General features: G+C 36.9%; 3 protein-coding genes across 3 annotated transcripts; all 3 read left to right on the forward strand.

The window, feature by feature from the left end:
- The first annotated feature begins 3,211 nt into the window (after window positions 1–3,211).
- Window positions 3,212–6,430, forward strand: commd3 (COMM domain containing 3). Its single transcript, XM_077244526.1, has 8 exons — window positions 3,212–3,413; window positions 4,148–4,259; window positions 4,371–4,434; window positions 4,519–4,553; window positions 4,790–4,850; window positions 4,927–4,983; window positions 5,072–5,125; window positions 6,181–6,430. Exons 1-8 carry the CDS (start codon window positions 3,278–3,280, stop codon window positions 6,238–6,240), a joined length of 579 nt encoding a protein of 192 aa, XP_077100641.1. The 5' UTR covers window positions 3,212–3,277; the 3' UTR covers window positions 6,241–6,430.
- A 793-nt stretch (window positions 6,431–7,223) lies between these two features.
- bmi1a (bmi1 polycomb ring finger oncogene 1a) lies at window positions 7,224–13,494 on the forward strand. Its single transcript, XM_077244525.1, has 10 exons — window positions 7,224–7,590; window positions 10,181–10,313; window positions 10,417–10,513; window positions 10,762–10,817; window positions 11,061–11,111; window positions 11,241–11,346; window positions 11,530–11,572; window positions 11,697–11,795; window positions 12,015–12,095; window positions 12,287–13,494. The coding sequence occupies exons 2-10, from the start codon at window positions 10,196–10,198 to the stop codon at window positions 12,605–12,607; spliced, it is 972 nt and encodes a 323-aa protein (XP_077100640.1). The 5' UTR covers window positions 7,224–7,590; window positions 10,181–10,195; the 3' UTR covers window positions 12,608–13,494.
- Window positions 13,495–15,624: 2,130 nt separating this feature from the next.
- Window positions 15,625–24,542, forward strand: spag6 (sperm associated antigen 6). Its single transcript, XM_077244527.1, has 11 exons — window positions 15,625–15,786; window positions 16,049–16,144; window positions 16,701–16,867; window positions 18,396–18,579; window positions 18,673–18,878; window positions 21,470–21,643; window positions 21,977–22,129; window positions 22,761–22,952; window positions 23,076–23,192; window positions 23,301–23,446; window positions 23,590–24,542. Exons 1-11 carry the CDS (start codon window positions 15,762–15,764, stop codon window positions 23,651–23,653), a joined length of 1,524 nt encoding a protein of 507 aa, XP_077100642.1. The 5' UTR covers window positions 15,625–15,761; the 3' UTR covers window positions 23,654–24,542.
- The last annotated feature ends 3,391 nt before the right edge of the window (window positions 24,543–27,933 follow it).

A 27,933-nucleotide genomic window follows, 5' to 3' on the forward strand; every position in this document is an offset into this window, starting at 1 on the left:
AGTGAAGTACCTTTACCATCCATGGAACTTTTGCTTTGCTCATAAGTTTCTTTTTAGGCTAGGAAAGGGTTCTTTAGATTATTAAAAATGTTCTAAAAAATGTAATTGCTGTGAGAACCCCCATTTGGAACCTTTATTCAGTTTTTGATTTAATTGAATGATTTAACGAAATAATTAACCAATTACTAGCCTAATCAATTAAGATAAACATTTGTTGACTTGTTCAAATTGTGGTTTAACACTTAATTGTTTGATTACGAAATTTATACAATAGAAATTATCAACAGGCTAAATAAACGCATGTCTGACGTATGCAACCTGGACCAATAATGCCTTTTCATTTGAAACAAATAGGCTACTGAGTATCATACGAAGTACAAATTTTACTTCAGACTTTAAGATATTTTATCTTTTATTTTTTCAGTAGGCATATAGGCCTAGCCTACATGCTTTCACAATTGTCACTTTACTGCTGGATCATATTTATATTGGGCTTATTATAAGGCATTAATTTATAGGCTTTGCCATATAGGTTCTTGATATGCTTCTGCATGTTATTAAGACAATCACGAAGCAATAAAATTGTTATTTTAATAAAACAGCCTAATGGCTATTAAATATCTCCTCCCCCTAATAAAAATCTCATGTGGCGCAAAAGGTTAATTTAAACATAGTTGTCCCCTATTAGCATGAACTTTCCTCAGAACATTTGCTGCTGAAGAGCCTCCTTAGTTAACAGCTGGCTGTTTGGCATCTGGAATTTTTTCAGTGAAACACTTAATAAGTCCACGTCACATCCATTTTGTTGAACAACCTCTTGCCTCGGGCATTACCCAAAATGGCCGCTGTTCAGTTTTTAGGGTTTAAAAAAAATCATCTTCAGCTGGCCGAATTGCGTATCATGACAATAGGTTATTTTGGGCCTAATGCATTCCTATGAGAAGGAATTGGGAGCATTAAACTGCTGTCGTGATGTGTTTGAGTAACCCCTGAAATCACAAGGTCGACTGGATATTTTAATGCCAGCAGTTTAGTTCGTGATGCAGTTTAGCCTCAAAACGGTGCTTATTCTGTCATAAGTCAGAGCAATGGCCGTAATAATAGCCAACTGTTTTATTTGTCTTCTACATTTGTTGTTCTTCTTTAACTAAAACAAACTGGTTAATATTGGTCATCATGCATATTCTATAGCCTATGCCATTTGACTTAGGGGTGGTAACGTAAATACCCTACTGACCAACTCTTTGTTGAATCGTAAAATCAAGGAGTCTTAAGGCTTCTATTAAAACTTTACAAAGAAAAGGTTCTTAATTAGCAGAATGTTTTTTAACTGAGTGGCCTGCCTGCATGGTGAGTTGTTAAAAAGCTTAATTTAGCCTTTACATTTAGGGGAAATGTTTGAACAAACAGCGTCATTAAAAATAAAACATTTTACTTTAAAAAGTGTATAATTATATATAGATTAGGCCTGTGTCATTATATTGTGAAGTATGTTGTACTTTAAGGAATATTTTACGTAGCCTAAACGAAATAAAAAAATAGCCTAAATAATTACGGAAGTATTTTAGCAGGGAAAAAATATGAGGATCTCACCATTCATTCGGTAATTTTTCATGCTGTCATAAAAATTAAAACCATAGTAAAACAACAGTTTATGAAACAACTTTTTTATGAACAACGCGGGTTGTAGCTAGGAAATTTGATATAGGCCTAAGACTAAAAAAGTTCCAAATTAATTAATTAATTAATTAATTAATTAATTCATTCATTCATTCATTCTTTTTTACTGACCATCACAATGATCTGCGACTGAAAGTTTCGACAGCAGCTATCTGACAATCACCAAAAACCAAGAAAAGAAGAGCAAAGTTTAAGATGATTTTTATTAAAATTAAATTAAAATTAAATAAATTGCCTGAAGTTAATTATCACAGATTTGTGCAGACAATTTATGCAGACCTTTTCTCTAAACTGAAAAGTATAGGCTATTAAGACGTGTTTCGCACCTATCTATTTGCATGATCTATTTTATAAAATTGGACCATTATTTCAAAAATCTTCAATGCAAAGATACAAAAATAATTGTATTTATATAGCCTACAGTAAAATATTTTGAACTAGTTTCTTAAATTTCTAACATCAATATGATAAAGTGTAGCCTACATTTTTATAGGCTGTAGGCTACAAATGAAGGTTTTATCTATTCAGTGCTGATTGTCGCTTGTAGAAAATAACTTTGATAAGCTGATTTGTAATTAGCAACTACACAAAATAAAATAATTCCATTATCCAGTCAAATAGATCTTACCGGATGTCATACGAGAAATATGAGTTATTTGTGTTTTAAAGAACGCAGAAACCAGCGTTCTGAAGAACTTAGGTGATTTCAATAACTTTTTAATATAGTCATAAGTCGAAAAATCTTTTTAGGCTCAAATGATTATAGAGCAGAAATGGTTAGGCTACGACAAAGAAAATCGGCGTAGGCTAATAACTGTAAACGCGTAGGCTATAGGCTATCATTAAAATATGTATAGGCTAAATTAAAATTTCGGTTGTTATAGGCTATTGCGTTTTTGGAAATTGTAGATTTATTTGAACGTAGCCTATAGGCTACTGTAGGCTATTTCCATAGTGTAGTAGCCTATTTAGTAAAGTTCTCAAGTTTCACTCAAAACAACATGACATTTAATTTGTAGCCTAATAAAAGAGCTCTTGAGCAGTAGGCTATCCTTATCTTCCAAAAGTGAATTGGCAACTGATTAACAGAGCTACTGTCGCTCATCAGAATTGAACGTCTCGATTGGATGCATATAGCTACAGAATATCTCTTCGCTTAACAAATTGCAAGGTGTGTAGGTAAAAGCGGTATTTAATTTGTTGATTCAAAGCAGTAGCTATAAGGAATATAGCGGTAAGCCAGAACCGAGCTTGCCATGGTAGGCATTTAAGAATTCAACCTCTACACGAAATAAAAGGTTTTGCAGGAGAATAAATAGGCTGCTTGTACGTGTAGCCAGATTGACAAAGGGTTACAGGCGACATTTTATCCTATAGCCTACAGACAGGACAGGCAACAGTGGCAATAGGCTACGGAAGAGATCTCGCCAGAGATGTTGTCAGCCATTATGTGAGGATTTTTTTTATCCTGGTCTTATGGAAATAACATGATGAAATAATGTGCGAGTAATGCACGCCTTGCGTCTCTGTTCTCCGACAATTCAGGTCCTGAGATCAGCTGACGCGCTCATGTGACCAAGGCTATCTGCAGCTCAAAATGGAGTTGTCGGAATCAGTGATGAAAGGGCTTCAAAACGTGGCCGATCCAAATGTGTTCGATCTGAAATCATTTACGATATTCACAGAGCTCGTATTCGACAGTCTGCTCTCGCCTCGATGTGAAAGTGTTTTAGGTAAGATGGTTGAGGTTTTTCTTTGTGCTGCATTACTTCCGGTTCTTTCCACATAAGAAGGAAGTAGCGCTGCGCTGCGCTGTCTTTTTTCTGATGTTATTTTCTAAGGATTGGCATATTATATAATTGTCTAGCCTATAAGAACAGACTGTGATCGTCATCCGTGCTCGCGGTGTGCCTATTGTTCTAAGTCCAGTACTACAATGATCCCTCTGCTTAGCCGTGTTAGCTGCTATGGTGTGATGACCAACACTGCATTATTTTTCTTTAAGAACTGAATAAATGTATAGGATTCGTGAACATTTACTTGATTATGGTCAAACGCATGCTTGTAGTGGCCTGCATTGTCTTTCGTCTAAGTAAAAATGTGAAGTTAGGCTATCTCATCTGATCTGCGCTAGCTACCAGCTAAGCATCTCTCTCTCTCTCTCTCTCTCTCTCTCTCTCTCTCTCTCTCTCTCTCTCTCTGTGTGTGTGTTTGTAGCCCCATATTCTATGTGATTAATTGGTATTACAAATAATTGTACGTTTGTATCGCCAAAAGCACTGTTAGCATAACTGGTCCAGTTCCAAACAACGCAAGAAGGCTATCGTCTCTCTCTCTCTCTCTCTCTCTCTCTCTCTCTCTCTCTCTCTCTCTCTCTCTCTCTCTCTCTCTCTCTCTCTCTCTTACTCCCTCACACACGCACGTATAGCTACAACTTTTCTTGAGAGCAATTTTTCATCTATCGCAGGTCACCCAGAATTGAAGCACATCGATCAGATTACATTGAAACACTGTCATACTGCGGCAACGACCTTCATTCTGGAAGGAGTAAAGCAAAATGCAGATAGATCAACAATTAGGTAACATGTTCCGAAATGGTCTTCTGCAGCACTTCTTCTTTTCTCTTCTTTATTTAAAAACAAAAACAAAACAAAACTTTTTCATACTGAAAATATCGTGTGCTCTTTTAGCTCGTGTCTTGAAGACGCCAGGTTCCAGATCGAAAGAGTGGACTTATTGTATACTTCACTCCAGGTAATGTTTTGTATCAAAATGCTCATCTAAATGTTATTAAAGTGCAGTTGCTTTGCAGTAAAATAAATGTTTCTTTTCTTTTAGAAAAACAAAACAAAATTGGAATATTTGTTGTCAAGGTGAGAAATATTAGCCTAAATATTTTATTGTAAAAGGCATATAGCCTACCTATTACACGTAGGCCTATTTATTTATTGGACATGATACTCCTTTATGTTCGTCACACAACCATATTGAGTATCTTCCGATTCGCAGAGTGTTATGAATCATACAAAACCTGTGTAACTCTAAATATGACCGCAGCCATAAGCGTTTTTTTATTTGTTTTTAAAAAAAAATATTTATTGTTCCTCAGCATTGATACATGTCCTCCCCATATAACTGATGCTGCATGGCGTCTTGAGTATTGTATTAAGGTACGTTGTTTCTTTAAGTTAGTCAGCGTTGACAGTACTTATATCCTATATCTCATAATCATGTTTCTCTCTGCAGAATAGTCATTTACATAAAGTCAATCAACCGTCATACCTGATTTCTTTGAACACCGAGGTATGTAATTTCAGATACATATACAATAGCTATGTCCAGTAAATGTTTTTTTTTCTTCACTTTGAATAAACTCTGGTTACTTTTGCAGAAGGGTGGCGCTTCTTCGGAAATTAATTTTAGTTGCACCATGGAGCAACTTCAGGTATTTATTTGAAACGATTTGCATCATTAGTTTGTTTTATCCTAAATTAAGAACGTAATAATTAAAGACAAGTTGACATGATTTACTTCAGCCTAGATCGTTGATCAAGTTTTTTTCCCTAAAGGTCTGGGTTGCTTTTATTAGGCAACATTTGAGCCATGTCTGCATGTTATTTAACATCAAGATGTGTTTTTAGCATAGAACCTATACTTTATACAGTGTTGCATTTTGTGGGCTTTCCTCTTTTTACAGGAATTCCTGGTCTAAAGGAACATACATTCGTAGGCTACATTGCAATAAATTATTTAACATTTCTGTATAATAATTTTTGACAGTTAATTGATAGGCTATAACCTGTTAATGTATGATAAAGATGTAGGCCTACCTAATTATTTTCTATAATGTCAGCGTTGGTGTTTCTGCATCTGGAAAAGCCAATTTTATTATCTTAGTCATTACACAGATGCCTGTGTTTGTCGTAGGGGTGACACAAAGGTGAATTGTCGAAAGATCAAGTCATAAAATTCTCATGCACTCAATCATCGTCACATCACTTAACAAATATTTTTAACCTGTTGACCACCAAGTTTAGCGGACTGAAGCTAAAAAGGTTGCCACGGCGTGAAAATAAATTTATGACGAAACCTATGTTTTTAATCTGTGATCACGATTGACTGAATGACTTTGCTGTATGTTCAATAAAAGAGCAATACAAATATAATTCACACACTGTCAAAACTAAGCTGTTTTCTTATTTGACTGCTAATCCATGTGTGGTAACGTGCATAACACTGTTTTTTAGAGGATTTTGTAGGTTTATTGTTAGCCTACAAAGAGTGTTAGAAGTTTACGATGTCAACGAACTGATCATCTTTAAATGAAAGAGTGATTTGGCACTAAGAAGACAACTACATGACAGATAGGCTACATAAATGTAATTTTATATGGGTTGCTTAGCTCAGATATAGAAATAACCTATGAAATAAATCATTGTAGCCCATTTAATATGACCGTGCATTTGCTGGTGGATAATCTGGATTGTTTGAACTGTTTAGGATTTGGTTGGAAAAATGAAGGACGCAGCAAAAAGTCTCGAGAGGGCATCCCAATCTTGATTGCTGGATTCCTGAATGTCTTTTGGATGCCGAGGTTTAACGAGGCAAAGTGTCTTTCTTTCAGGACGCAGCTTTCCAGTTTTTTTCCTGATGAATTCTTCTCGCATATATCGAATAGGCCTAGGCCTATTTGCTGTAACTTTTTTCTTAATTAAATCCACAATAAAAAAAATACGTTAATATGAGCAAACCTGCCTTTGTGTAATTATTTAGAGCTCAGTCGGCTGTCTTTCTTGATAAACGCATGTTTACGGAGAAATCGACATTTGTCGCAAGTGTCTGACCTGGATCCCGTCACTGATAGGCAACTGCTACAAATAAAGCATTATAGCCAATTGACTATACATTTTCTAGGTTGAGGACCGTTTTTTTTTTAAAAATAGAATAAGTCAATAATATGCGGAATGTTTGTTAGCCTACTGTGGCTATCATTGAATTTGTAGAAGTAGCCTAAAATATTATCTAGGGGACTCCCGACAATAAGTGAATTTCGTAGGCTACTACTTTGCATCGTCATCACATTGTGAATTAATTCACAATGAATTAATTCAGAAACGGGCTATCGGGTTATAAGTTGGCTACAATATGTTTTAACATGTGATAGGCTAATATATGAATTGCTTTCTCAACACATTTGCACGATTTAGTTTAACCATTTTTGTCTATGAACAGATGATATAATGTGACTCGGGTTTTATAGTAAGTTGATCTTGCCACCGTTATGAATCACATTCTCCAAAGCTGTTGACGGAGAGAGATAACTAATTTTGCAGACAAAAGTAGCAAACTGTTCAAAGCTGACTACAAGAACCTATCCGGGTGTTGTTCAAACCTAACGAGCTGGACCATAGTCAAACAGACTTTGAAACGCAATTCTTTGTTATTTGCTGAACGCGAGCAGCGCTGAATACACCGACACATATTCCCAGGCCACCCTTAAGGAATTAGATCACGTGATGCACGGGGCGGTCGAACTACAAGCCATTTTGGGGACGGTGTCAGTTTCCACTGAACCATCAGCGCAGCATTTTTCAAAGAGAAGACTGAAGGAGCTAGCCTAGAGAAAACGCACATCAGCCTGGCCGTTTTACTAGCGGGAGGTCTAAATACAAGACCGCGTACAAGATTTGGAACCGAGCACGGCACACACATCGACAACCGGACCTTTTCTATTTATTTATTTTTTATTATTGAAATGCGCCCTGTTCCACCGTTCTCTTATTGCAATTGACAGCGTCTGCAGCCCTTTTCAAGATGGCCGCTTGGCTCGTATTCATTTTCTACTGAACGACTTCTAACTTTCATTGTCTAACCACCTCCAGGCTCGACTATTCACTCCAGCTCAGTAAGGTATGTGTTCTTCGATATCTTCCCTTACCAATGTCAAATTTCATACTGTGTACTCAAAATGCATATGTGTTTTGTGAGTGTAAAATGGAGACGTGTGTTAGAGTGGATGCGGGAACTGACAGCCTCGCGTACGCAATTGTCTCCGTCTCTCCGCGTGGTTATAGATTTGAGTTAATTTATCTAATAATATTGTGTCCTGTCTGCGCGAATGATTCTCATTTTGTTGTAGGGTTATCAGTTATTGCCATCATCATGTTTGCTTGGTGTTTCTGGCTTAAATGGAATGGTTTAGTTATTAATGAATCCTGATGTGCACGCGAAATCGGGTAGAGATGGGTCGTCTGTTCATGTGAGGCTGAATTCTAAAGGATTTTCCGATTGTTGTCACATTGAGCAGTTATCTAATTTTATAGATATGCGATCTGTATTATGTTTACGACCGGGCAAACTCGTTATTTCGCTGAATTGTACCTATTTGTGTGTTTTCTTAACTTAAATTTACATGGTAACCTAAACTTGTCCTGTTGTCGGATGCACAGGACAAAGCTTTCAGTGGTTGACAGCAATCATTCACTACACGGAAGATATTTGGTTGATAAAACAACATGTTTATGAACTCAGGTAGGCTACTTATTTAACGTATTTAAAATGTTTTTCGATGTTTTATTTTATTTATCCAACTTAACCGAAGAATGCTGCTTTAGATAGCCTGGCTTACACAAGGTTTGTATATGGATCTTATATCTGTTTGTAGGACTTTGACAAAGCACATTGGTCTACTTTAGCCTACTCTACCATTTAGAATTTTTTAAAATATTTAAGATCAAGAATTAGGCAAGTTATCCCTTTATATAGGCTACTCTGCGGAAGCCTTGTTGTGTTTTGTGTTATGTCAAGAAGAAAAACATATTTTAATATTGGACTTTGTCGGCAGGTTGTTTCAGAATGTGTTTTTTAAATATTATTAACTTGCGCACTTCTTGATTTAGAAGCGGCAGCTTTTCCCTTAAGACTTGGTGAATCATTTTGCATGTAGACCAACTTCCCTGAAGTTGTGAATGTCAGAGCTGAATCTATAAGTGGCGTGTTAGAATATTGATTACTTTAACCCGGTCTGTCATCATTTTGATTACATCGAAATAGGCCAGCAGGTCTTTAACTCTGCACTTTCTCACGTGGCACAATTCATATAGGCTAAGGGTCGTTTCCTTCTTTTGACAGTTACTTATTCTAGGTTATGTATCACCACAATCACCAGAATGCTTGTCTAGTCTGAAGACTAGACTTCAGAATGTGTGTGGTTTTGTTTTATAACCAACAGAAACGCTTGCACTAAGAACAACTCTTGTAGGCTATCGTTTCTGTTTGACTGGTGCATGTTTCACTAAATAAACGTTAGCCAATGAACGCCTTTATTTGTTTAATAAGAAAGGGCACAGGTCACACGAAAAAATCCCCTTTAGACCGATCTTGGTTTGAACGCTGTCTTACTTGTCCTCTCGCGTGGAGTAACGTTAACATCACTATGTCGGTTGCTTAAAGTTTTCTCGCGTGTTGTGTAGGCTAGTCCGATGGCTTGATTTGTCACTGTCACATGACAATGTACGATTATGTTACAGCAAGTACGCTAACATTGCCAATTAACCTTCAAAACGCATACTATAAGAATGAGCTTATATGCAGGTTACTTTGGCTTCATCCAATACGAGTTTGAGAAGTTTCACGTCCATCATTATGTGTTCTGTTTAAAGTTCTTGCTTACTCTGATCGTTTCTCATTGTTGTGAACCCTCTCAGCACTTTATAGCACTTGTATTCGGCTATCAGTGAATGCTCTGACGTAATAATGTGTTTCAAAAACAGGATTAATGAAAAGTAGGCTATAGCAATGAGGCCATGATGTCAAACAGACTATTAGTTAAATGCAAGGTGCATTCATGGGCATTGTGCGATTGCAAGATTGGTGCCGGAGGGAGAGACTGTCAAGGCAAAACGGAGATCAGCATCATCGGTAATAAAGCTGTTCATTCTTTTATTTCAGCTCTTCATGAAAGCGCTTAAGATAAACTGTATTTTTGGAAGGCCTTTATTGCATAACATGCACACTATTTCATATAGCCTTTATTTAATCGGCGAGATTTCGATTTTAAGTCAAAATTGGTGCGTCCAATGCATTCGTTTTCTACGTGGAATGTTCCATTTCAAGCTGCTTGGTACGTTGCCATGTAACGCAGCTTTAGTTGCTATAGAAACGGTAAGAAGTGTTCGTCACGTAAAGTTAATTTACGTAGAATCTCATGACGGATGCGTTATAGCCGATGAGTTGTGCAGTGAACTGTCATGTCGTGTTTGGTGAATCTGACTTTGCAGCGATTTAACGATCGCTTTACATCGCAATTGTGCGGTTTTACTGCACCGAATACCCATGTTTAGGAGATGACCTAACATTATTCCCGTTATTACCTGCATATGTATACGCAATAGTCCACAAAAACAAAAATGTTAGCCTCTCAGCTGATTTAGTCATAATTTTCAATCTGTCATTTGTTTAGCTGCAAAGCTTTGTTCATCTTATTTTGATGTCCTCGCAGGCTCTTTTCCATCACATGACGATGCATCGTACAACAAGGATCAAGATTACAGAGCTCAATCCCCATTTGATGTGCGTCTTATGTGGTGGATATTTCATAGATGCAACAACAATCATAGAATGCTTGCACTCATGTAAGTATATGAGATGTGCTGCACTATTTTCTCTGGTTATATTTGAATATCATGCAACATATCTAGATAATGTCTTATCCTGTGATATTGCTCTGATCCTCAGTTTGTAAAATGTGCATTGTCCGGTACCTGGAAACCAGTAAATTCTGTCCCATATGTGATGTGCAGGTCCACAAAACGAAGCCACTTCTCAATATTCGGTAACCTTTAAAATCTCACTGTCTGTTCCATCTTTCCACTTAGTAATAATTAATACTGATTTGCAAGCATAATTGCCATCCTTTTTTTTATTATCTGAAATTATGTATTTATTTAGCATATTCTTTTTATTGTGGATGCCTAAATGTTAATTAAGAAATAACATTTGAGTCAGACGCAACAGGACTGTCTAAATTGCAATAAAAAATACCTGACCTTTACCTGATCAACACTACCCTTCCTCCCTCAGGTCTGATAAAACTCTACAGGACATTGTGTACAAGTTGGTTCCTGGTCTTTTCAAAAGTAAGTTAGTCACTCTATAAGATTGTAATTTTTGTTTGTATTTAGTCACACATGCTTGATCTGGAAATGTCAGTGTCCTTGTTGCATGTGTAACATATACTTACTGTAATAAATTATGCATAATTACAGCAACTAACCCTATAAGTACATGTTGTTAATTAATTTACTAAGTACTTAAATGTATAATTACACTGTAAGGACACCTTAAAACAAAGTGTAACCGAAATGTTGTTTACTGTGCAGATGAAATGAAGCGTAGAAGAGATTTTTATGCTGAACACCCGTCTGTTGATGGTAAGTATTGCAAACATGTTTGCTGAACTGTTCAGGTAACTGTTTGAACAGTGTTGTACAGCTGTGTAGTCTAATTGTTGACATTTTTTTAAATTAAAGCCACTATTTTTCTTTCATTTTATTTCAAAGCTGCAAATGGATCAAACGAGGATCGAGGGGAAGTTGCTGACGAAGACAAGCGAATCATCACAGATGATGAGATAATCAGTCTGTCAATTGAGTTTTTTGATCAAAGGTATGTTTTTTTATTGTCAGTGTATTCTGTTATAAAAGTTGTAAAAGTGTGTACATGGCCTTTTTTAAAGTAGCCTTTCTGCTATAGTGTTAACTAAATGCTAAAGATATTTGATAAAAAATTTGACACGTTATAATTTAGCACTTTTTTTATTTTTTTACAATTATACAATTTATTGCTTAGGGCCCAACAGCAAGGCTGCACAGAGGAGAGGCAAAATGAAGAGGTAATTAAGATTTCTGGAATATTGATTCTTATTCAAGTTTTTGAAGTTGCCAAGTCTTTTTTTTCTGTGTTAATGGATTGCACCAATAAAGCTTATCTGAATAAAGTATTTGTGTTAAAAACAGGTTAATAATAAAAGATACTTACAATGCCCTGCTGCCATGACTGTGATGCATTTGAGGAAATTTCTGAGAAGCAAAATGGATATACCTCCTACTTTCCAGGTAATGTGATCAATGTTATTGTGGATGTAGTTTAATTCGCAAAAGAGTTCCTTTTTTAATCCTTAGTAGTTTATTTTACAGATATTACAGTAATGCAGTCCAGTGTTTCATTGCATTTAGAATAAAGAAGGAATTAAGATGGTATTTGTTATCATTTTCTGATTTTGCATCTATTGCAGTGTAATTTTGGTGCTTTTTTTAATATTATTGTTCTAATAGATTGAAGTTATGTATGAAGATGAGCCTTTGAAGGATTATTACACATTAATGGACATTGCCTACATCTACACATGGAGAAGAGTAAGTTCTCAAATATTTTTTAGTGTTAAATCTACTACTAACTGTGACTTTACAAACTCCATTTTAAAACGTAATTTATGTATCTTAAAATATCTTAAGAATGATAATTGTTTGGTTTGTGGATTGTGAATTTTGGTTGCTCGGCATTAAATGATAAAAAGTGCCTTCTGTTATTTCCGCACATTACATAGAATGGACCACTGCCTCTGAAATACCGCGTGCGGCCCAGCTGTAAAAAAATGAAGATTACCCACCCGCAAGATGGCGTGAACAGCACACACCGCTCTGAAAGCGACTCAGCCAGCGACAAGGCCAGCAGTCCCGCTGGAGTACCATCCACCTCCTCACCACTACCGAGTCCAAGCACACTGGTTCAGCCTTCACAGCCTCATTTCAGCCATGTTTCCAACCCTATTAACGGCACGACGATGACAAGCCCAAATCGACAGTTCAGCTTTGGCAACAAAGTGCGAAAGACAGCGCTGAACGGATCTTCCACATCGTCGGGATGAGAAGGAACTACACGATCAAGCCAACGCCAGACATAATCCAGCTATTTCCATGCCAACGTAGTGTCATGTAGAGCCATTCTTTTTGTCATTATTATCAGTATATTATACATGTAACTTTAACGTAGTGGAAATGACGCGCTTGTTTCGACACATTGCTGGATTTTCTAAGTTTGTGTGAGAACGTTAGAGGCCCATTTGATTGCAAAGTGGAGCGCAGAGCGACGGTTGCGGCATTTTCACAATACAGAAATGACTGAATTATACCCTTTTTTATATATATTTTTACTCTTGGTCTACATTTTCCCTAAACAAATTTCGTTATCTGTTGCTTGTATTTTACATGTGTATTATAATGTTCTTTAAAAGCATGATGATAAAAATTACTTTTGATTTTAGTTTGCCTTTAATGGGGTAGGTTAGGCTACTGAACATTCCTGGTATATTCTTGCCTTTAATATATCAAAGAAAGGCATATAGCCTATATAGTTTAAATTTAAATGACAAACGACTATATTAGAACTGCGTGTTCAAAAAAGGCATACAAATATGCAACTTTTAAGTTCTACTCGGCTTAATAATTTTTATTAGAAGTTCTTGGGAATTCAAGTTTAGGGTAATTTTGCAGTTATCGTACGATATGCTCTGTGCCGGTTCGGGCCGTCAGGTTGGTCTCGAGGTCATGCTCAAGTCCATTATAGCATGCACATATATCTTTCAGACTGCTTTTCAAGCTATTACATAGGCCTACACGAATTTGACATTAGACAAACAGCATTTTGATGTCTTCAGTGTTCATTGTCTTATTGGTCGATTGTAGACTATTGACAGCTATTGTATTGTGACTGTTGCACAGTATAAAACATCTAAATAAACATTTTACACTTTCACATCGCCTTGCGTTTTAATGCTGCTTCGAATCAGATAAAGATAAATCTACAAATAACAAAAGTATTCATGCATTACTTTAACATCCGAATAAATGTATTCGGTTTTCTAATTATGTAAAATAAGTAGGCCTATTATGGTGCAAAACTTTTAAAGTTGACAACAAGCTTCAAGAAATAACCATCAAAGTGGTGATAACGGTGATGTAGTAGGCTAGGCCTACAGAACAGCAGTTCATATATTTTTTGCATAGAGCAAAAATCCAGATATGTCCATAGCGTGGATGAACATATAAATGCTCGTGCGATTTACTGGTAGGCTAACCGAAGCCATGCTCTCTGGTCAATTTAAGACTACATCCATTTGACCGGTTTCAAAGTCTGTTGTGACAAATGAGAGACCGGTGCTACAAACTTCTCCAGTTGTGGCTTAAACAGTTTATGATATGTGTAAATTACCTAAGGTCATAGCTGGTCGTTAGAAACGGTAAGTCTGTCGGTAACTCTCGCTGTGACGTGAGGGAAACACTGTCCCGGGATTTTGCACTGAATTACATTTGCACTTACACTGAGGTAATGAAAGCTATTTATGTGGTTTATCTATTACAGATTTAAATTTTAGTTGCCAGGTCAGTTGTAATTTGATCAATCTGGTCTTATTTCGTGCATGTTGGGACTTCCAAGATACTTTAATGTTTGAAACAGGATTATGGCTTTTATTTATTTATTTTGGCCAATACAAAACTTGGTAACAATTTATTTTGCAGTCTTTGTTACACACGGTATATCATTACTAGTAATTACTATAAATTGTGCTTAATAACATGCAGCCTAACCCAATAGTAAGTACAATCTTAATTATTATTACTCAGCACTTTAATGTATAATTACATTGTAACACGGGCACCTTAAAATAAAGTGTAACCCCTAAAACTTTTACTTTGTTTGACGTAACAAGGCTATATACATTGATGAAGTCGAAAAATCAAGACACCTTTAAAAATCCCTTCAAATGATGTTGACTGAAATTGTTTGTTAGGAGTGAATTTAGAGATGGAAATGAGCAAAGCCAAGTGGACATTCCAAATAAGCTGTCATTGTTTAAAAAAGTTTCTTCAGGCTATACCCTACCCTATAATCATCTATGCTCGCTTTGCCTTGGATTGGCTGATATAGGCCTACTTGTTATTTAAAATTCAACAGTATTTAAGTATTGCTTTATGAGAGCATATCTGTGTCAGAAATGACATTAAAGTTAATGCATAAACTCTTCAGCCTTGAGCTGGCGTATATATAAAGGTCCGATTTGTCAGGGTTTTTCATAAAGGCAGATCCTTTCTCCACTAATGGTCCAGAAAACAACCTAAATGACAAGCTTAGATTATTTAATATTTTAAGCCTATATAGGCTAACTATATACAAAAATATTTTCTAATAGGCTACGCAATGTGTACAGTAGGCTACTTAACTAAAAAGGGTTGGACATTTTTGTATGTTTAATGCAGCCATGTTACAGACAGAGAGTGCGTGAAATGCAACAGATATGCTACAGCTACAGTCGACAACAAGCAATTATTAAAGACAATCTGGAAATTATGAACTATTTGGTAACCAGTTCAAATAACCTTATTAAAGTGAAAGCAAATTAAACCGAAAAAACAACTTTTAAGTGAAAAAGCACTGACGGAAAGTTTGTATTCACCTGCTCGACTCAAGACTCTTAAAATAAATAATATAATCACAAAACAGCAGGCTGTAGTGTATTTACTATTCTAAAACTTATTTAACGAAAATACGATTGTGAAGACTAGTAATTAGGCTACTCAATATCACTGCTGCTGTGATTGCAGTTTTCTCTGCGGTAACCGTGTAAGTTAGACACGAATGTGAGGGCAGCTGTTCACCCTCGCAGCTGCTCTGTCCCGATTTGACACCGTTCTTGAATCCTGTTTAAATACCCCAAACTAATTAGGGATTAATTAACCTGCTATTACATCTGGACATCACCTGTATTCGGGACTTAACCTTATTTCAACAGATATGCGTGTTTCAGCAAGAAACATTAGAAGAACATTGACAGCAAGCTCACCGACCGAACGAGATGCCTATCACTTCCGGTTTGTTGCCAAGACAACAGTTGCACGCCTCCTCTAAACTCAAAGTCACAACAAACGCTGTTTCCTAATGGAAGTTTAAACGTAACGTTACAGTTTGTCACAACCACGCAGCTTTTTGTCGTTTTTGCTCCGATTTAGCATACTGATAAAACAATGAGTCAACGGCAGGTTTTACAAGGTGAGGAAGTCAGATCCGTTGAAGGATTATACACGTTAAAAATGTTAATGTAATGATAAACTCGCTCAGATCATTAAAACCACTGGGGTTACTTACTTTTCTCACTTTTGCAGTTTGTTGACATAATTTTTTTGGCATTGACTCGTCTCATATGCCGGTCTATGTTTAACTTTAAACTACTGTGAGTAATTTGCCCTATCAGCAAACCCAAATTTGTAAAAACGAGATTATTATGATAATATGAATCGTTGTTATTATGCAGTGTTTGAGCAGTACCAGAAGGCAAGAACACAATTTGTCCAAACTGTAGCAGATCTTGCATCAAGACCACAAAACACTGAAACACTTCAAAATGCTGGTAAGTGTCTGAAATATTTATTTTGTGGAAAAAATAAGTCACTTTAAGATGTTTTCTGAATGAAGAATGGTTCTGAAGAACTGCTTATAATGGAAATCATTTTTCAACTGATTAAATATTATTGTCCTGGGTAATACTAATTACAAGTGAGCTTAAAGACATTCAAGGTGAATTATAACATGGGCTGTATTTTCTTTTTGTTTTGTAACAAATTCACCTAACTCAACACCCTAACCTACGATGTAGACTGATTATTTTATACCCTTTGAACACACTCAGGACCGATGGGGTAAAAAGGATCTAACGTTAAATAAATATGTTTCACCTAAACTGCACAGAACAATGAATGTTTCTGGGCGAAATATCTTACAAAACACGTTAACAAGTTATGTTTTTAATTAATAAGGAATGCATACAGTACCTCATCATTTTATATATATATATTTTATTATATGATTTGAACCTTTGAAAATATATCCTCCCCTCATCTGCTCTCAAGTGTCTTTCCACTCCTGTTTTCTCCCCTGAACAAATGTGCTCACTCTCTCTGGCTTAGGTGTAATGTCCCTTTTGAGGCCTCTCCTTTTGGATGCAGTCCCAACTATTCAGCAGACAGCAGCCCTGGCTCTCGGAAGGCTTGCCAACTATAACGATGACCTGGCTGAGGCTGTAGTAAAGGGAGACATTCTTCCTCAGCTTGTGTACTCCCTGGCTGAGCAAAACGTGAGTTTCTGTAGTTGAGCCGTTCAGCTTTCATTGAAATAAATAGGTTTGCCTTAAGGCGTCAGACTTTCATGCCTAAATTTGCTTTTGCACAATGCAAACACTTGGCAATGTCAGCCAAGCAAACCATGTTTTTGCAATTTCCAGTTTAATTAATATATTTTTGGGCTTTTCTCATTTAATACCTGCTTTTAAATGTGTTGTGATAAGCATAAAGTCACAGCAAAAGCAGTTTGTTCGTCTGCATTCTTTATTTAAATTATATGACTTTAAACAGTAACATGACTGTGAGCAGGAATACAGCTACTAAAAATGTACATATTGTTTCATTATAAAAATGTGAAGTGCATGGTAGTGCATCAACTCCAGATCTCAGATCACATCTTGATTTGACTCCTTGCAAACTCTCGGATCATTGTCCAGATTCCAGAATAACCCAGCAGAGAAAAAAAAACTAAAAAGTGGTGACCCAAAGATTTTACTCCAAAACTTTCTGTTAGATTACAGTTACACTGTCAGAGAGAGATTAAAAGTATAGTATAAACTCCACCAAAGTTCCTTTTTATCTAATTGAATTGTATAGAATGTGATATGTGGACTTACTGTTTGTTACAGGGATTGTTCACCCAAGAAATGAAAATTCTGTCATCATTTACTCACCCTCAAGTTGTTCAAGACCTGTATACATTTCTTTCTTCTGCTGAAGAATAAAGTCAAGTCACCTTTATTTATATAGTGCTTTTTACAATGGAGATTGTTTCAAAGCAGCTTTACAGTTATAACAGGAAAATAATGCAACAAAGTTTGTTTCGGCTGTACAGCAGATCTAGAAGAAAATAGTGTCATAGTCCAGCTGAAGTAAGTTGAGTGATGGTTAATTTTTGTTGTAAAAAGTTATTAATTTAGTTCATTTATCTATACAGCCGCTCGGGAGAAAACAGTGATGTCATCGTCCAGCTCAGTTCAGTTCTCATTTAATGGTGTCAGTGTCTGATCAATAATATTGTTAAATATAGGCTATTAAGTGTCCCCAACTAAGCAAGCCAAAAGCCAAAGGTGACAGTGGCAAGAACCCAAAACTCCATCAGGTGACAGAATGGAGAAAAAACTTTGGGAGAAACCAGGCTTAGTCGTTGGGCCAGTTCTCCTCTGGCCAACGAACGAACAGTATGATTATGATTCAGCCAGCATTTCAGGTCAGAAGTCAGATTGGATCAGAACATTCAGAATATATTTTGAAGAATGTTTGTTCCAAACAGTTGTGGGGCACCATTGACTTCCATAGTATTTTGTTTTTCTCCATAATATGAAAATCAATGGTACCCATCAGCTGTTTGGTTTCCGATATTCTTCAAAATATCTTTTAAGTTTGGAATAACTTGAGGGAGTGTTATGACAGAATTTTCATTTTTGGGTCAACTATCCCTTTAAAGGCAGTTTTGCTGGTGAATCATGAACATTCTAGTGTATTTATTGTTCAATTGCTTTGTCCTTTCCCTCTGGATTACTGGGATATGAATGATCACAGCGATTCTATAAGAAAGCAGCTGCATTCGTTCTTCGGGCTGTTGCTAAGCACTCCCCTGAGCTGGCCCAGGCCGTTGTGGACTGTGGAGCACTGGACGCTCTTGTCGTCTCCTTGGAGGAGTTTGACCCTGGGGTCAAAGAGGCTGCGGCATGGGCAATAAGTTACATTGCCAGGCACAATGGACGTGAGTTTGCTTCAAAAAGGGTTTGCTTTTATATTTATTTCTGACAATTTGTCAATGTTCCTTTTGTTGTTCACCTTCACTCCTGGTGTGCAGAGCTGTCTCAGGCAGTGGTTGATGCCGGAGTAGTGCCTCTGCTTGTGTTATGCATCCAGGAGCCTGAAATTGCCCTGAAGAGGGTTGCTGCTTCCGCTTTGAGCGACATAGCCAAGCACTCCCCGGAGCTGGCTCAAACCGTGGTGGACACAGGGGCAATCGCCCACCTAGCACAGATGATCCTAAACCCAGATGCCAAATTAAAGGTGACACAGTCTACACTCTTAAAAATAAAGGTTCTGGAAGGGTGGTTTCGCAGCAATGCCATCCCAATACCTCAACTTAGCAACTACCTTACTAAATATTAATAAGCATTAATTAAGAGTTTACTGATGCAAAAGTCATAGTTAATAGTTAGTTAATAGTGAGAATTGGACCCTAATCTAAAGTGTGACTGGAGAACATTTTAATAATCTAAATAACCTTTTTCCGCTATACAGAACCTTTTGTCTAATTGAAAGGTTCCATGGATGTTAAAGGTTCCTCATGCAACCACTAATGCCAGTAAAGGTTCTTTATTTTTTAAGAGTGTACCGATATTGAAATCAATGACATGACTCAACTGGGCTTTTTACACTTGAAATAGTTATCCCGGGGTCATTCTTAACCCAGGAAAATCAGAATCCTAGAATCCTTATCTTGTTTCGCATTTCACACTGCTCATATTTTAGCCGGGGATAACAATTAATCCTGGTTATTTATAAACTGATGGTTCACACTTTACATTCCTAAACCCTTTGTTAATGTTCTTAATTGCATATTTGTGGTGTCAGTGACATTGATTGGATGAGTCGGTACACAAACTGTTTACATAACTAGCGTTATGCGACCTCATAACCATCAATTTATACACCAACAATAACTCCATTTTCCCCTTAAATGCTGAAACTACTATTTACAACCTGCAATGTTTATATGATCATCAAAAGCCTGTGAATATGATGCATCTGATTGGTTGTCCATTGCTTACCATCTAGCCAGAAACATTCAATCACAATTTAACACTTTACATGCTTGGCATCACAATGCAGGGTTAAACTGGTGCTGTCCTGGCTCCAGAGCAGAGTTTTATATGCCGGGGTAACTTTCCTCTACCCGGTGTTAAAACTGAGGCTTAGAACAATGCTAACCCCAGGGTTAAAGGCAGGGTAGGTAGAAACCCCAAAAATACTTTTTTCCAAATTTGTTTAAACTGTCTTTAGATATCAATGCATAATTAAAATGTAAGTACTCTGGAAAATAAATTATAAAAATCGAGTGTCTGTAGTCCTCTCAGGACTGTAATAAACACAGCTCATTATTCCATTCGGGACGAAAGAAATGATTGGCTGGGGCGACTGTCACTCTCCCTCGCTACCATGGATACCACCTCTGCTGATACAGGAGCAGCCCAAATGCGCGCACCCGTTTGAAGAGGCACCAAAGCTAGTAATAACAATTATGGCAGAGAAAGAACAGTCAAAATTCTCAGTACCTGCATATAGAGGCAGCGAAGTCAAACAGGTAAAAAAAAAGGAAGACAGTATTTGAAAAGGCTATGAACAAAAAGTCTTTGGATAAATCAAGAAATCATAGGAGAGTCAATATCTGCGTGGCTTTCCAGCGGTGGCGACAACTGAGGGATCTCAAGGGGCTGAAAAGTGACTCCAAGATGGCTTTATTTCTGCTGGACAGGTAATCTTGCTGTTTTCATTGTGATGGCATTTCTATTTCCATGAAGCATGTATCACTAGCACACGTAGCTATAGCTAATATAGCTACCTAACGTTACACTGGCTTAGCTATGACAGTGTAACTTTGGTGTCGACTGGTATAACGTTAACGTTACTGTTAGTGAGCCAGTGTTGAGACGATAAATAAGCAATAGGCCTATCTGCAGTTGAAAGCTGTTTTGTTTAATTTCGCCAAATCTAACTTTAGGTTATAAAGTTTAGGGGATCTATTTTTATACCTAGCTGCTTTACCCTCTGCCTAAACTTTGTTCCTATGTTCACCGTGAACTCTACCTGCTCCGTTTTTTCACGTTTGGTTTGTTGTTATATGCTCTACATATGTTTACCTATATCTTTATGTTGTATCTGTATGTTATACAATATATGTTGTGTGTGTGCCTGTTATATTATCTTGTGTCTGCAATGCAGTTGTGAGAAGGTATTTGAGTGTTACTCAGTTTATCTGTAAACAATCTTATGTTATGAAACTTACAAATTCACCTTCATCACAGTGTAACTGATAGTAACGGCAAACGTGTATCAATTAAGCTATTTATAGCTTTGCCTTATATCTGGTTTGATTCTGTTACGAGCTAGTAAACTATTTTAAACTTTACCAGTATCGATATGCGAGCTTGATAGTGAGTAGTAACAGCCATGTTAATTGTTTATATTCATACTGATAAAGGTAGTTATTTTATTACTTGTGATTCTGACATGATGTCACTACATGCACTGCACTCCTCTCTGCTCGGCGCTGGTAAACGCGTCCGACTCTTCCAGCTGAGCGAACGGCTGGGATCGCGCGTTCATGTGTTTTGGGGGCGTGGCTTTGGAAGGAGTCGAGAAGGGAGGGGGTGGGAGTTAATGGAATAATGAGCTGTGTTCATTGCAGTCCTGAGAGGATTTTTATAATTTCTTTTCCAGAGTACTTACATTTTAATTATGCATTGATATATAAAGACAGTTTAAAAATTTTTGGAAAAAAGTATTTTGGGGGATTTCTACCTACCCTGCCTTTAAGCACAGTGTGAAAAGCCCTAATGACTTAATTTGACAGTAGGCTACATTTTTACTCTTTACAGAGGCATGTTTTTTCAGCTCTCAGTCAAATCGCCAAGCATTCCGTGGACGTAGCCGAGATGGTGGTGGAGGCCGAGATATTCCCCGCTGCGCTGGTTTGCCTAAAGGACCCTGATGAATATGTTCGGAAGAATGTCGCCACTCTTATTCGGGAAATCACAAAACACACCCCAGAAGTACCTACCACATACACAACATACCCACTAAATGATTTCAAGATGCTTGGGTAACTTTGGAATCTCTAGTTTGTCAGCTCTTTGACACCCCCTGTTTAAATAATATGGTGTGAGGCAGCTAGTCTGTAAACCATGGAGAATGTGGGTCTGTTATTTATCACCAGTGCAACACAGGAAACAGACAATTGGTAACCACATAGTCATTGCATCACCACTTTTTCTTTTCACCTGCACAAAACGGTTTTGCTTTTCTGGTCTGTCTGGCTAATTATTTATCATTATGTCACACTGACTTGTGTGTTTGCTTGTGTGCATTGTTTGTTTTCTACTCAGCTGTCTCAGATAATAGTGAATATGGGGGGCGTAGCAGCTGTGATTGACTACCTCGGGGACTCCAAAGGGAATGTTCGCCTGCCCGGGATCATGATGCTGGGCTATGTGGCTGCACACTCCGAGAACTTAGCCATGGCTGTGATTGTCTCTAAAGTCTGTCATAACATCCTTTCTTAAGATTACATGTTAAACTTAAATTTGACTATACTGTTCAAAAGTTTTGGGTCAGTAAGATTTAAAAAAAAAAAGAAAAAGAAATAAAATTTATACTTTTGATCAAAGGGGACCATTAAGACTTTAACATCTTTACAAAAATATATATTTCAAGTAAATGCTCTTCTTTTGAACCTTCTATTCATCAAATAATCATTCTAATATGGTGATTTGCTGCTCAAGAAACACGAGCAGTAAATTATGACAGTGACATGTCTGTGGAAACCATACAAACATGTCACTGACATAATAAGAAGAAATGTTTCTTGAGCAGCAAATCACCATATTAGAATGATTTCTGAATGATCATGTGACACTGAAAACTGGAGTAATGCTGCTGAAAATACAGCTTTGCCATCACATGAATAAATTACATTTGAAAATATATTAAAATAGAAATCCGTTATTTTAAATTGCACTAATATTTCACAATATTACTGTTTCACTGTATTTTTGATCGAATAAATGCTTGGTGAACCTAAGTGACTTCTTTCGACCCTAAACTTTTGAACAGTAGTGTATTTCTCTCATAATGCTGATTATAATCACAATTGATTCTCCACTCCTGTAGGGAGTGCCACAGTTGGCTATCTGTCTGGGAGAGGAGCAAGACGACCACCTCAAAGCAGCCACAGCTTGGGCGTTTGGCCAGATTGGTCGACACACACCCGAACATGCTCGAGCTGTTGCTGTGGCCAATGCGTTCCCTAAACTCCTTAATCTCTATTTGGACACTGAAAGTTCTGAAGACCTGCAGGTCAAGGTGAGCAATGGTCCATTAGTAAAGTAACCGCAGAGGAACTTTTTTCAAATTTTTTTTTACCAATATCATTCATTTTTTAGTAACTCTTGCCTCTTCTTTGCTTTGTTCACATACTCAAAAAAGGCCAAGAAGGCATTGAAGAGCATCCTTCAAAAGTGTACTTATCTACCAGCACTGGAGCCTCTTCTCTATGAAGCTCCCAGCAACATTCTTAAACATGTCATCTGCCAGTTCAGTAAGGTAGCGGGAACTCACTGTTTTCGTTAACACATTTTATGAAAGCTGCATATTTGTTAATGACAATGATAACTGTTTAAGGTGCTTTTCTATTTCCTCCGCATCTTAAAGGTTCTTCCTCATGACAGTAAGGCACGGCGCTTGTTTGTTACCAGTGGTGGTCTGAAGAAAGTGCAGGAGATCAAAGCAGAACCTGGTTCTACAATTCAGGAACATATCAATGCAATCAACAGCTGCTACCCTGAGGAGATTGTCAGGTTCATGAATTTTATGCGAATAATAAACAGCGCCATGATAAAATATTTTTACACTAAACATGATTTTATAATGCTGGAAACCCTTAGATTGAATATGCTGTATATGGTTTTTGGTGTTCCGCTGATCGTCCTATCTTTCACAGGTATTATTCCCCTGGATACTCTGAGACCTTGCTGGAAAGGATTGAAAGCTATCAGCCAGTGTGATCATGTGCAACACTTTCTTTACTGAAACACTATGGATGTTTTACTTTTTAAAAAGTGAACTTGTGAAAAGTTGTCATATAGCAATGATCACATCTGCAACATCTTATTTCAACATAAAGAAAATGCATTACAATGCAGGATTTAGTTTGTTATTTGATGTGATTATTAATTCAGATATTTGCTGTTTTTGATTTTTTGATCTTTATATTTTTTGAAAGACCTGTCTTGATACAAAAAAAATCATTGATCAATCAGGTAGTTGTTTTATACAGAAAGAAAATCTATTGATTTATTATGAACCAGTAGATATACACTTCCATTTAATTATCAGGGTATTGAAAGTAGTTGATTGTCATATAAATACTTGTAATATTTTGTGCAACCATTTGAGGCTTCCTGATTATTAAGACACATTTTTTTAGGTGTTGTGTGAATTACCCTCGATTCAGGCATTTTTAATAAGGTCTAATCCATGCAAGAGCCTGTGACATTGTCCAGGCAATGTTTCCCAAAAGCATTGTAAACCTAAATGGCTTAGAATTATGTGTTTTTTTTCCCCAAAAAGAATTGTAACTTGGGAAGACATTTAAATTCAGGTAGATCTAAGAGTGCTCTAAAGCAGGGATTTTCAAACTTGGGTCCGGGGACCCCAATAGGGCCAAATTGGAGTGCTAGGGAGTCAGTTGAAAAGCATAGTGAATTTAAATAATATATGTATAAATAAATTGCATAAAATAAAAAAATACACACGATAAATAACAGTACAGCACAGTTATATAGTAAGTTGTAAAAACGTTACAAATGTAACATAAACTAAATTATTTTTCACTTTCACACATACCTATAATTCATTTTCACATAATAAATTTGGTTTTTACACATGAAAATATATAGTTGCCTTTTACATTTTAGTATGAGGGGCTCTTGAATCGCACCAGGATGATCATATTTGAGGGTCCATGCATGGCATCTAAAAGATTGAAAGCCCATCCTCAAATTCAAATATTCGTAGAGTGCTAAACGCATCGCTAGCAGACAGAATCACCTGCAGGACAACCGCAAAACTACACCTAAGTTTAACAGTACAGTTATTACTCACACTTTTGGCTTTTTCCTTTAATGTCATGATACTTTATTTTATGCCTTTATTTAAATCTAAAAAATGTGTTCATTTGTAACTACGTGGTTTGCACAAAAAAGGTGACATTATTGTTTCAGGCAAGCGACGGCATTTCAGAAGATGGTCCAATAAAGTAGGCTACTTTCCACTTGCTTATTAAAAATAGGGGCGAAAACATATCATTGAAGAGAATATCATGTCGTTCATGAGAACAGGTGCCGAATTTCTTCTCCCTGACAAAGCGTTTTCATCCACTTCTACAACCCACTCTTCCTCAGCCTTCCTCGAACCCACCGCACCACGGTCGTGAGGCATTGCGGTCACCGTTATCGCTTTAGGGAGCAAAGAGCAGAACGCTCAATTTCACTCGGCAGTAGCCTACTAGCAACACGATGGACCTCGTTCGTTAGATTTAATAGGTACCCTTGTCATTAGCAGGATCACTCACACACAGGGCCACAAACCAGTAAACGCTGCCTCCATGTCTCCACGGGGCTGCCCTTGAAGCTTGTAGGCTATTGCACAACCCTTGAATTTGTGAAAATAAAAGATTGCAAAAGGACATCAGATTAACAGATCAGCTGTTGTGTCAATGTTCTGAACAAACGACTCACACAATTATAAATTCATAGATAACTAGGATTTTTTAAGATAATAAAAAGAGACCCTGATAACCAGCCATTGACATTTCAACACGTCCTGAACAGACAACGCAATAGGCTATAAAATACGCGTATTGCGCGTTGATAAATATATTTTTAGGAAACACCCATGTAAAAGAAACGAACGTTCATAATATCGGGAACACTATCTGTCATAGAGAAACCGGGCCCCCATGAGATTTCATTTCCATTGGTAGGCTAATTATGAATTCACTCGTTATCGCCCCCTGCTGTCTGATTTATGCATAACTACAGATTAAAGAACAGCTGTTAAACATATGGCACCCCATGCTTTGTTTGTTTCCTCTTCTGATGTCAATCAAATTACTTTTTCATTTGACACTGTTTTGTCATGTATTGTCTCCATCCCACAGCTTTGCCCTTGATTATGAAATCAGAATGCCAGATCACTTCGTGAATTTAAAATCTGAATAACTATAGGCCTAGGGCCTATTTTGATTTTTATTTAGTCCGAAATGATTAGTAGGACTTTCAACTGAAATATAATAGAAGTATTATAATTTTCATATTCCCTGATAGACATGCCTTGACACAGTTATTTATTTACTAATTTAAGTCTGACTTGCCTGCATTACCATACGGTTGGAACAAACGTCTATATCAGTTGTGGCATTGTTCTTTCAGCCACTACCACATGCCCAAGAAACGGACGAAGCCTTGAAATAATTAAGCCATATACGCTTGAGGCTTTTAAATGAGAAGGCTACCCACAAACCTTCGTGTGCACCAGACTGCAAGCTGTAGATTCAGTAGAAAACCGACACTGCAAGTTTGTCTTTATGCCTCTTCCATTTGAGACAATATGACATAAGGATAGCCTACTCAGGTTATTTTTTTAAATATACTTTCTTGACTAAACAGTGTTTAATAGTCTACCCAATCATTCAAAATTATTAGGCCTCCTTGTGCCCCTTGAAACGTTGATAGCGACTTCAACGAACATTCACACCCATAAATAAAGTTAATGTTATCCTAATTAAAGTTAATTGTCAAACAAATTTTTCCTCGGCCCATAAACATTTTGGGGCTTAATCTGCATGAAACATAGAAATGCTCACGTCTTTGCTTTCTTGCAGCTAATTTATATTTTCTATAAAATCTTTCCCAATTCACTTTGTACATGGAGTGAACTGTTATTTTGTAATATTTATGGTTGATTTTTAGGCTAATTATTAAAACAGTTATATTATGTTTTTTTTAAATAAACGTATTATCATATTTAATAAATGTTTGTTTTATTGCTTTTTTTGCATTAACGTTTTATTTTTTTATTTTTTTATCTTTTTATAATGAAGTTAAGCTTATAAATATCAAAATATGAATGTATCTCTTAGGCCTAGACCTTTAAGGCCTATAAACATTTTGATTTAGCCTATTACACTTTTATAAATTAATATGACTGTTGAACACATTTCTAATAGCAAATTATTTGAAACAACAAAAGATAAGTTAATAAGAAACGTGCTCAGGCTATATGGTCGATTTTTTTCCGTATAGGCTATAGGCTATGTCTAACACACAAGGGGGCGCGATTCACCCACAACCCCCTAAAAAGCAAAAAACACATCATATTTAATGTGTTATAGCCTAGTCTATAGCGCGAAAGATTACTCTCGGTGGAAGCTAATTTTATTCAACCCCGTCAACCATTGTGCCCCTGGGCGTCAATGACCCTCCCGTCAATGGTCCACTTCAGCTCTCATTCATCACTGTGGAACATGGACCCGTGAGGTGGCAGGCTCTGTTTTCTCAGGGGGATATAGCCGTTGGCTTGGTCAGCACTTGTCGTTCTGTTGTGGGTCACTAACAATGTGTTCGTGTCTCACCTATAAATGTCTATTTCTCAATCATCCTGACGCGGTCCTTCTCGAAAAAGTCTTTGAAGCTAAAAACATCACTGGCATGTGATCAGTCAGTCTTTGTGAGACTATACACATGCATTCATCTCACATTCTAACATCCTCTGTCTTAAAAAGAGTAAACAAACAGAGGCTTTCCCCTCTGAAACGGACCACAAGCATGAACAGCCCACACAATTGAATTTCTATCTCATAATGCAAATATTTTAGCAATTGCTTTACGGTCTGAGATGAGCAAGCGACACTGCCTTGATAGAAATATTCTGCATCTGGTTATGTTTCGTCATTCATCCGAGTATCTCCACCAGTTTCATCACATGAACAAACGTATAGGAGTATTTGAGATTATTTAGGGGTAGCTTTTTAGTTCTGCCTTCTTTCATTCGGTTTCCAGTTTGAATAAGAGCATGTCATATAGGCTAGGCGTTGTTTATCCGGTGTGAAACTTGCATTCATTGTTCTTTGCATGAGTTAAAGTTGAATTTGCATTGTGAAGGTGTAATGCTCACTTGTGAAAAACCTTCCAGAGAATCAAAAGTAGGCTAGAAAACAACGGAATCTATATTAATGGTCAGCACCCACAAGCTGAGGATTTTAACTAAAGCTATGCAAATGATT

This window comes from Siphateles boraxobius, unplaced genomic scaffold (genome assembly GCF_051911475.1).
Source record: "Siphateles boraxobius isolate OS27281-9 unplaced genomic scaffold, OSU_SipBor_1 26, whole genome shotgun sequence".
NCBI lineage: Eukaryota > Metazoa > Chordata > Actinopteri > Cypriniformes > Leuciscidae > Siphateles > Siphateles boraxobius.

What these genes read in the sequence shown, in the direction of transcription:
- commd3 (XM_077244526.1), top strand. Translation starts at nt 3,278, where the DNA reads ATGGAGTTGTCGGAATCAGTGATGAAAGGGCTTCAAAACGTGGCCGAT. An exon ending in TCGATGTGAAAGTGTTTTAG is followed by an intron (nt 3,414 to 4,147) that starts GTAAGATGGTTG and finishes CATCTATCGCAG; the next exon opens with GTCACCCAGAATTGAAGCAC. An exon ending in TATTGTATACTTCACTCCAG is followed by an intron (nt 4,435 to 4,518) that starts GTAATGTTTTGT and finishes CTTTTCTTTTAG; the next exon opens with AAAAACAAAACAAAATTGGA.
- bmi1a (XM_077244525.1), top strand. Translation starts at nt 10,196, where the DNA reads ATGACGATGCATCGTACAACAAGGATCAAGATTACAGAGCTCAATCCC. An exon ending in CATAGAATGCTTGCACTCAT is followed by an intron (nt 10,314 to 10,416) that starts GTAAGTATATGA and finishes TCTGATCCTCAG; the next exon opens with TTTGTAAAATGTGCATTGTC. An exon ending in AGGAGAGGCAAAATGAAGAG is followed by an intron (nt 11,573 to 11,696) that starts GTAATTAAGATT and finishes TGTTAAAAACAG; the next exon opens with GTTAATAATAAAAGATACTT.
- spag6 (XM_077244527.1), top strand. Translation starts at nt 15,762, where the DNA reads ATGAGTCAACGGCAGGTTTTACAAG. An exon ending in TCAACGGCAGGTTTTACAAG is followed by an intron (nt 15,787 to 16,048) that starts GTGAGGAAGTCA and finishes GTTATTATGCAG; the next exon opens with TGTTTGAGCAGTACCAGAAG. An exon ending in TACCCTGAGGAGATTGTCAG is followed by an intron (nt 23,447 to 23,589) that starts GTTCATGAATTT and finishes TATCTTTCACAG; the next exon opens with GTATTATTCCCCTGGATACT.